Here is a 10,629-nt window from a genome sequence, read left to right on the forward strand (position 1 = left end):
GAAAAGTAATGCGTGTAGTCGCAGGATGGAGACGCACATTTTGATGTATAACACATCTGGGTTCACGATACGGTTCAAGCTGAATTAAGTCTCGAAGGAATGGAATATATTGCTCCAAAATTACGCGATTAATTCAGAATGTTCAAAATGGCCGACTTCCTGTTCGGTTTCGGCCATGGCGCCAAGAGACTTTTCTTTTAGTTGCGACATGATACAGGTGTGTACCGATTTTCGTTCATGTACGTGAAACCGTATTATGGGGCTTGAGGCTCAAAGTTTTTTCTGTCTGAACCAATCAGATGAAGGGTGGCCGCGCTTTTTTGCGTCTAGCGTCTCCACGGTAACGCTTTTGAAAGAGAAAAGTAATGCGTGGTGTCGCACGATGGAGACGCACATTTTTATGTATAACACACCTGGGTGCACGTTACGGTTCGGGCTGAATTAACTGCCAAAGGAATGGCATACATTTCGCCAAAATGACACGTTTAATTCAAAATGGCCGACATCCTGTTCGGTTTCGGGCATGACCCCAAGAGACTTTTGTTTAAGTTGTGCCATGATACAGGTGTGTACCGATTTTCGTGCATGTACGACAAACCATATTGTGGGGCTTGAGGCACAAAGTTTTCAAGGGGGCGCTGTTGAGCCATTTTGCCACGCCCATTAATGCAAACCATTAAATATCAAATTTTTCGCCAGGCCTGACTTGCATTCAAAATTTGGTGACTTTTTGGGGACGTTTAGGGGGGCAAAAAGGCCCTCCTTTCGTCAGAAGAAAAAGAAAGAAAGAAAGAAAGAAAGAAAGAAAGAAAGAAAGAAAGAAAGAAAGAAAGAAAGAAAGAAAGAAAGAAAGAAAGAAAGAAAGAAAGAAAGAAAGAAAGAAAGAAAGAAAGAAAGAAAGAAAAATTCCTACAGATACAATAGGGCCTTCGCACTGCAAGTGCTCGGGCCCTAATAACATCGATGGAGGAGGGCCCAAAAATCACAGTCTGCCTAGTGTAGTCCATTTATTTAATCCGGCTCTGGGTATATAGAAAGGATTCAATGGTGAATGGGTTAGGAACATATTGTGTTTTGCCAAGGACGCTGTTGCATTAGCAAAGCAAGGATCAAACCCCCAACCTTCCAGTGTAAGTGATGTGTGAGACACATCATAAAAAAAAGCTGTGAAAGCTCTGAAACTGTTCAGCACAAAGATTTTGTGCTGTGTGTTTGTTCACAGAGCAGGCCTTTCAGAATTGTAGATGGAATAACTTGAACAGTGAGCTCACAGAAAAGCCAAGACAGAGTGAAGGCTGGTGAAGCTCTTCAGATTCTTTTCACCTTGCACACTGAGACATATAGCAGATTACATGAAATCTTGGGGTACCTTTGGTCTGTAGGGGATCAACTTTTCGGGGGGTCAGAAGCAACGTGTGACTTTGGCCAGAGCAGCTTACAGTCAGGCTTATATCTATCTAGATGACCGTTTGTCTGCTGGGGACTGTCACGTTGGGATGCATCTCTTTGATAAAGTCCAAGACCAAGTGGAATACTCAAGGACAAGGTGAAGACTGGATGATGTCAAAGTTATATTCTCTCTATAATAAAGTGAGAACCTGAAAATATCTCCTATGAGCTAATATTTGTTGAAAGGTGGAAATGTTCAACCATGAAACCATAAAATGGAAGAGTAGCAGTAAAATGGATTTGTAAAAGCATCTCACAGGACTGTCATATCACCTCTTGCAGCTTGCTAATCCAATTAATAACTAACATAGTTGATTGAAGAAGAAATTATACAGTACACTGTTACCATGGTTACTAATGGCAAAACAATCACAGACTTAATTTAAAGTCCATCAGATTTTTTTTTTCTTTTACAGGAATTCTTTGCTCTTGGAGGTTAAGCTTTTTCTTCACTCATAAATCAAGGATATGAAAGAAAGGATGCATATTCTGCCACTTGAAATATTGGCTGCTGAGATGTTTATGTTGTAGCAAATTTACTCTAGTTATTTCTCTACATCAGACCTCAAATGTTGTTAAGTGTTACTTTAAAAATTTAACTGAGAATTTGACAAAAGTAGTATTTTTTTGTATATAATGAAAGGGCAGCTCAGTCTTTTCCACTGAAAGAATATATGCTCCTGTAGAAAATTAAATTCAGTTCATCTAAGTGTACTTCTGTATTCTGAACAATTTGCTTTTATTGCAGGCTTCTTTGTTTTCTTTGGCACTCTGCTCCTGGCTGATGCCTCGCTTTCTGCATCTCGTATCCTGCTTGACAACATAATACAAGCTTCAATGGTTTTCTTTGACACTACACCAATTGGAAAAGTGGTCAACCACTTTGCAACAGTATATTTTCTTAACTTTGATCCTGGAATGAAGTAACTATAGCCACTTTCAGACAGATGTTATGCAAAGACACACTCAAGATGTGCATTCACAGTGATCCCACAAGGTTTTTTTTTTTTTTTTCACAAAGCACAACTGGATTCTGCTTTCTGAAGATGGTCAAGTTCCTCATCCAAAGCGACCAACAAGACTCTGATGCCTATGATCACTGACTGCTTTATTCAGTTGATGTTGCATAAGTTCTAACAACGAATAACGTTTCTATGTGGGTGCTCCAGTGAGACAAACACAGCAGTGCTGGCCTCAGTTTCACAGTCACCGTAGGAGTTTGTGGTGTTTTCGTTGCTGCATGAGGGAAACCTTGGGTCAGCTTCAGAAAATGGTAGCTCCTCCTGATGGTTCTCATGGGTAGCTAGTCAAATTTGTAATACAACCAGTCCAACTGGTCTCTGCCTCTTCAACCACTATGGTTGGAAATCAGGTAAGGTTTTCTGCCATCTGCATCTTTAACTTGCTTGTCACTAAGATAGCTGTTTTAGCTAGGCCTTTCGACACTAGGCTGTCTCTTTCCATCACTGTGATGCGCTGATTTCATCCTCTGCAGTTTGCAGCCATCTTTGCTCCAGTGTAACTCCTCTCTGCTTTGCTGTTACACAACACTCTTTGTTCACCATTACTGCTCTGTTACTTCCTGCCAAGGTGGAACAGAACGTAATAAAATGTAACACCCTCTTGCCACCATTTGTTTCCCATAGCACAGCGAATCAGGATAAAGGCACCACAGAAGTGGTTGTGTAAATGGGGCTTGTGCTTTAACATTTGGGGAAATTAATATTTAAATATATGTTTGATGCAGAGTACTGTTTAATCTGTTACATTTAATATCTACATAATTTCCATAAAGTATTATTCAGCTGAAATGAATTCAACTGAAGTCAACTGAATTTATTATGAGTCTCATTAAAGTGCTCTAATAAGTATGGAAGAATATTATGTTTTGGTATCTCTGGTCATAAAGGGCATTTTCATAATAGATTAAGCCATTCTTCAGTCCTTTTGCTCCTGGCTCCTTTGTCTCCTGGTGCACTGGGAACTCATCTGTCTGACCACAACTTTCTTCATCCTCATCATCAGTGGTCTACTACTTTGTACAGGTAAGCTAAAATGTTGGTTGTCCCTCGGACAAAGTTAATAACCAAAGGTGATCGAGCATTTGCATGTTTTGCCCCCAGGGTATGGAACGAGCTCCCCTTCCACTTAAGAACAGTTGATTCTGTGGACATTTTTAAACGACTGCTAAAAACTCATCTTTTTAGAAAGGCTTTTCCACAGCTGGAATGATTAATTGTTGTGTGTTAATTGTTAACTCCATATTGTCTATTCTATTTGTTGTCTTATTTTATTAGAAATATTGGTTCCTGAATTGTTTTATTGATCATAATTGACTTGTTTTATTTTGTTCTTGTTAAAGCACTTTGTGACTGTCAATGTCTGTGAAAGGTGCTCTATAAATAAACTTTACTTACTTACTTACTTACTTACTTTAAAGAAATGGGGCTGAGGGGCTTGCTTTTAAAGAATGCTCATTCTTGTACGTATAACCGAACATCAATGGTCCCTCGAAAGATGCTCACTGATGCGTCCCCTGTCATCATGTTTGCTGGCTTTTAAAATGAGTCCGGATACAAATACCAAGATTGGATGTAGTTACATAGCAGGAGGTTGTACAACTTGCCGAGCACAAGAAAATCCACGTCATAGAATCAGATAGGCCAATTGAGGAAATGTGAGGGTTATGTAGCTGCCAGGAATGTAGAGGGAACTTCTTTCTCGTGTGTGTGGCAACATACTGATTGAATTTAAAGTAAAGGTTCTGTCTTTCTTTTATAACAACCTATCATCATGCCAGGTGATGATAGGTTGCAACGTGTCTCTCCCTCAACATTTTTTTTTTAGTTAGTATATGACCCCAACCTTGTCTTTAATCAAGTCTAAACGTAACCAAGTTAAGGGTGAAAAGTGAAGTCAAGTTGAAAAATGTGAAGTAAGGACATTATCGGGTCAGATTTTATGTGAACTCAGTTTTCTAGTGGGACAGTTAGTGTTGTAACACCACCGCTGACTCGCTCCTTCCTCTTTATAATGAACATGTAGTTGTGCAACATTCATTTTCTGTGGTAGCTTCAAATCATTCCTAACTTATGGCTATATTAAGCCTCTGAAAGGCAGAGCAAACACTCAGGCCCAATCCCAATACTCCCCCTACTTTCTTTCACTCGCCCTTCTTTTCTTCACTACCCCTAAAAAAGAAGGGACAGATTTTAGGGCACTTGAAATCTTCCCAGGGGCCTGTCCCAATACTCCCCCTACCCCTCGTTTTCATCCCTACCCCTAATCAGGAAGCTGAGAGCCAAAAGCTGTTTTAATTTCAGCTGTAGTGCTGTTAATATGGCACTTTATTACGTTTTAATATTTTTTCAGGCGTAAAAGTAACCGTTAAGATCCCCAACCTGGGCTCAGTTTATCCAAATAACAACTGTTAAGAAATTTGCTCTGAAAATTTTGGGATTTCTGCCTGTCTGCCGGCTCCGGAGCTGATTTATGGTTCTGCGTTAAATCGGCGCAGAGCCTACGGCGTAGGGTACGGCGTAGGGTACGACGTAGGGTACGGCGTAGGGTACGGCGTAGGATACGGCGTAGGGTACGGCGTACGGCGCGCGTCGCCGCGTAACCTACGCCGTAGGCTCTGCGTCGATTTTTAACGCAGAACCATAAATCAGCTCCGCTATCTTCACTTCAGCTTTATCTGAAAGTGTGTAAATTACCCAGATAACAGCTTTGTGGTTTCTGAAAACTATGATATCAGAAACATCCAAAACAAATCTGACAAGTCACAGGATTATTTCTCTCTATTTCTCGTAAAAAAATGCTTGCTCCCTCGGTCACAATCTGAGACGAGTCTGCAAATGATGTTTGCCCTCGGTTGGCGAGTCAAATCGACGCAGAGCCTACGCCGTAACCTAACAGCCTGTATTCCGGCGCGATCTTCGTGAACAACGGGAAAAAAAGTGATTGTGTACATTCACTGAGTGAATATTATCAAAGTAAAATATATATTTCTCGCTAGAAATGTAATCAAAATGCATTTTTATGCAGAAACTAACTCAAAATATTGATTTTATTCACTAAAAAATAAGAAATGTCCGCCATGTTTTTTTTTTTGATTCAGTCCGCGAATGACGACGAAAAGCATTCTGGGATTTTTTGGTCCCCTAGGTCAGCGAGTCAGCATCTGAAATCCCTCGCTCTGCAGGGACAATTCATAGCCACTCGCCCTCGTTTTCTCCACTCCCCCTAGGTGAAAAGAGGAATTGGGACACCACTATCCTCACGGGAACGCGCAAAATTTAGGGGAAGGGATGAAAACGAGGGGTAGGGGGAGTATTGGGACAGGGCCTCGATGATTCGGACCCCAGAAAATGTACTTATTTAACAAGTTTCAGCCTTCTTTTGTAAAACTGCTGTCCTTCATCCTGTGCCAGTAACACTTGGAGAATGGTCCTCCTATCACGCCATGATGAGTCAAGTCTCTTGAGCACCTGCGTGTGACACCATGGCTGTCATGGCAACTGGACCCATGTTTCCTCTGTGCTCTGAGATGAAGGATGCAGTCTCTATTATTATGAAATAAATAAATTAAATTGTAAAAAAAGTAAATTTTCTCAGTCATAGTACAGTGTTTTAAAAATGTAATATTGTTTGAAAACAACCTCTCAAATCTTTCTGAAACTTTCTGAAAAAAAATGCACAAAACCTTTTTCTTTTAATGGGGGAAAACAGGTTAATGATAAGAAATTAAAACAGTTTAAAAGATTAACATATATCATATTTACCATATCATTCCTGCATTTATCTGTATTTATCACACACACACACACACACCACACACACACACACACACACACACACACACACACACACACACACACACACACACACACACACACACACACACACACACACACACACACACACACACACACACAATGAACATTCAGAGTTGATGAAGATTCATTACATCAAAGATCAGACAGTTTGATTGACAGGGCAGATGATCAGGGGAGCAGAGTTTTTACCTCCATGATTGAGACCAGGACTGAAGAACGGGTGGAGTTTCTCCCTGAAGGAGCAGCCAGTAAAGGAGTAGATAAGTGCTGCAGCATCTACATCATGAAAGGAGACCAGACCCTCCTCATAATCCACAAACACCCCCAACTTCTCAGGAGGAGAACTGAGATGGAGACGGACTCGAGGATCATCAAGACATTTGTACTCATTTCCATTTCTCATCCAAACAGTCCAGTAACCATCCTGAGGACTCAGAGGGATTTTCCCCTTCCTGTTGATCGACTCTTCGGCCACTCCTAAAGTCCAGTCAGTCTTTCCTTTAACCTGAACCTCAAAGTAAAATCTGCCTGAAGAGAAACTCTGTTTTCCTAAAACATTTGAATACATAGAGAATCTCTCTGGATTATCTGGAAGATTATTCTCCACATCACCATCATACACTTGTTTTCCATCATCAGACAGGACGAGCCAGGGATTTGCTGTAACAGGATCAAGAGTCACATCCGCTTCAAACTGCTGGATCCTCCTGAGCTCAGCTTCAAACAGCTTCTTCATCTGAGGTTCTTCTCTGAGGTTCTTCTCCAGCTGGTCCACAGCTCTCACCACAGTCCCCTCATATGAAGGTGGATGGACTCTGACCTCTGTCCAGTTCTTGGTGGGTGGAGCATCTTCCAGGGAAGAGAATCTTTGGAGGAGGTGCAGGTGATCTTCAGAGCGTGAGAGCTGCTCCACCTCAGAGCTCCTCTTCTTCAGCTCACAGATTTCCTGTTCCAGATCTTTGATGAAGTCTTCAGCCTGTTTCTCTGCAGTTTTCTGTTTGTCTTCCATCTCCTTCATGAACTCCTTCAGACGTCTCTCAACAGACTCCTTCAGATCAGTGAAGACCTGAACACCTTCTGCTTTCTCTCTGTCTGCAGCATCGTTACTGATCTTCAGAGACTCTTTGAACTCCTGAATCTTCAGTCGTCTCTTCTGGATCATCTGCTGAATCTCAGCCTCTGTCTTCTCCAGATCTGCCTTCTTTCCTTCATATTCTTCTCTCAGAGGAACAAACTCATGAGTCTTGTGGTCTAAAACAGAGCAGAGCGTGCAGACACATGTCTGGTCGGTCTTACAGAACAGCTCCAGAGGTTTATCGTGCTTCGTACAAATCCTGTCCTCCAGGTTCTCCACAGGCTCCACCAGCTGATGTCTTTTCAGACGTGAAGCTGTCAGGTGAGGCTCCAGGTGAGTCTCACAGTAGGACAGCAGACACACCAGGCAGGACTTCAGGGCCTTCAGTCTGGTTCCAGTGCAGACGTCACAGGGAACTTCTCCTGGTTCTGCAGCTTGTTGCTCTGAGCTGCTGCTGCTGGATTTCTGTTGAGCTTCACGTCTGAACTCAGAAACCATCTCTCTGATGAAGGTGTTGACTTCCAGCTGAGGTCTGGTGTTGAAGGTCTCCTGACATATGGGACACTTGTAGAGAACATTATCATCCCAGTGATGAGTGATGCAGGTTTTACAGAAGTTGTGTCCACATGGTGTGGTGACTGGATCAGTGAACACATCCAGACAGATGGAGCACAGGAACTGATCTGCAGATCTCAGGTTGCTGCCAGCAGACATGTTGGTTCTCTGGAAACAAAAGTGAAAGTGTGAAACATCAAACCTGCAATAAGGAAATGAAGAAGAAAAAAACAACAAGAGAGAAGGAAACAGAACAAAGAATGTCATGAATCCTCAGAGACAACACCCGTCTGACAGTAAAAGGAGGAACGTTTCATCAACACAAGTTTAGATTATTAATGTCACGACTCCAGAATAATGAACTATTTCATGTGAATCATTTTCCTCTAAACGTTCCTGTTCTTTGACCAGAGTCAGTTTGAGTTTTCCAGAATAATATTTAGTAAACAGAGTTGAAGTTCTGTCGTCCCGCTGACAGAAACACAGTAAATGTTTTCTTCTGTACTCACCAGTGTTTCAGAGACTTTGCTGAGTTGTTGAGAACAAACTCTGAAGTCTGAATTTACTCAGAAACCCAGAATCAGACAGGTTTAGTCTCTGCTGCAGCTCTTCTGTCGCTCTGACAAACCTTCTGATTCACTCAACCCTACGACGTTGAAGTTGTTCTGTATTTCCAGTTCTGCTGCTCCTCCTACAGCTCTGCTCTTTCCACCTGATTACTGTCACGTGACTTTCATTATGCCTGTTTTACCTGATTTTATCTGTCGTTGCCACCTGAAAACTTTTTACTAACTCACATCAGTCACTTTTTGTAGATAAACACTAAACTCTTCACCTTCAGCTGTTCGACATCTCTGTTTGTGCTGGAATCTCAACTCTTCATGGATGTTTTCAGGATCTAATCAGGAAGGTTTCTGGTTGTATTTTAGTAATTCAAAAGTGTCAGCAAGAACTAAACATCATGTATCATCATCCAGAAGCTGGGTCAGGTCAACAGATTTAAGATCTTGAACCATCTCTGACTATAAACTGTAGCTGCGCAGCGTCCAGGTAGTAATTTCATCAAAAAGATTTGTGTTCTATGTCTAAAGCTGAGATATGAACCAGAAAAAAAGAGATTTTCATACATCTGAAGCTCCTGAATGGAATGGAATAATTGTGGAAAATGAGCATGTTTCCATAGTGAAGAGAGTCAGTGTGTTGAATGATGCTGACATGAAGGAGTGGAAGTGAAGAGTCGTGTTGGTGGAGGCTTTTGAAGCAGGAAATGTGATGAGCTGGACTCACCAGTGTTTCAGAGACTCTGCTGTGTTGTGGAGGAAAACCTGATGGAGTCGCTTGGACCTTCTGTCAGAGACGAACAGGAATCTTCTGGACTGGATTTCTGCTCCGTCACACTTGAACTTTCCTCCTTCCTCCCTCTGCTCTGGTTCCTTCCTCTGATTTACAGGATTATTGTCGAACAGCAGAGTTGATGTGATGAATAAGACAGAGTGAAGCTTCGGCTGCAGCTCGTTGTTCAAACATTCACCTTTGCACCATCTTTTATCTTAAATTAACAGGAACTTGTTCAAAGTTCAGATCAGGGCTGGGGGGTACGGACAATAAAACTATATTCCTCCTCATTCCTGCTGCTTTACAGTTCAGACACTTCCTCTGCTAGCTCTCTGCTTGATTTGCTTATGTTATTGATTTTATGCTGATTCTTCCCAGATTTTTCCTTCTTTCCATGTGAACTTACCTGTGATAGATTCTGGACATTAAGAGCAAGCTAACACACAGCTAAGGAGCACAGATAACACAGACAAGTCTGTGCATTATAACAAATCATGGAGTGATAATCCTCCCTGGAACTGTCTCTGTGCAAAACCAAAGAGTAAATCCTGTCTCCTGAAACAGGGAGGACGTATCACAGGCAGGGCCGGGGGACCTGAGGGGTTGCAGACTTATCCAATTAATCATTTCAATGTCAAGAGTTAACACCTTGAAGGTTTCAGTCTTTTTAATACGGGGTTGTACAGCTGCAGGCCTCATCCAGAGTCCTGTTTCTGAATGTTTACAGGACCCCAAATACTTTGCAGACTTTTTTGATGACCTCAGTGAACTGCTGTCTGTGATCTGTTGATTTTGAAATGTTGCTGACGGCTAAATGTGAGGAACTGGAGGTCAGAGCCAGGAGCAACAACGTACGGCTGGTAGGTGTGTCGGAGGGGCTGAAGGTGTGGCCCAACTGAATTTACTACAAGCTGCTGATGGACTCCCTCAGCCTGGCTGATTTGTCCCTGCTTGTCCGTGCTTGTCCGTGCTTATCTCACTCTCCGACCCAAGCCTTGAAGTCTGGTGTCTGTCCTGGAGCTACAGCTTGAAAACGGTTTGTTTGGTAAGCTGGGGGGGTGACCAAACTGGAGTTGTGCACACAGGAAAACGAACGGGCATCTCCCCCTGCCTTGGCATCTCAATACGCACTTACTATCCAGTGAGGACAAGTTTGTTACTAATCAAATTGATCTTTTTCTTATTACCAACGGTACTCCAGGGATCTCAGCCTCCCTTCTTTGGGAGATTTTAAAAGCATACGTTAGAGGTGAAATTATTTCATACAGCAGCTATGAAAACAAAGAAAGTAAAAGAAAATGAAAGGAAATGAGGTCATGAATTTCCCAGCTTGATGATGCTTCCTCCCCATCCCCTGACATTTATAAAGATCGTCTC

General features: G+C 42.1%; 1 protein-coding gene across 1 annotated transcript; it reads right to left on the bottom strand.

The window, feature by feature from the left end:
• Positions 1–6,289: 6,289 nt before the first annotated feature.
• On the bottom strand, positions 6,290–8,556 carry LOC133463449 (E3 ubiquitin-protein ligase TRIM21-like). The gene is made up of 2 exons (XM_061744998.1): positions 8,427–8,556; positions 6,290–8,085 (listed from the first exon to the last, which is right to left on the bottom strand). Exon 2 carries the CDS (start codon positions 8,074–8,076, stop codon positions 6,427–6,429), a length of 1,650 nt encoding a protein of 549 aa, XP_061600982.1. The 5' UTR covers positions 8,077–8,085; positions 8,427–8,556; the 3' UTR covers positions 6,290–6,426.
• Positions 8,557–10,629: the final 2,073 nt, after the last annotated feature.

The sequence above is a fragment of the Cololabis saira genome, chromosome 17 (genome assembly GCF_033807715.1).
Source record: "Cololabis saira isolate AMF1-May2022 chromosome 17, fColSai1.1, whole genome shotgun sequence".
Lineage (NCBI taxonomy): Eukaryota > Metazoa > Chordata > Actinopteri > Beloniformes > Belonidae > Cololabis > Cololabis saira.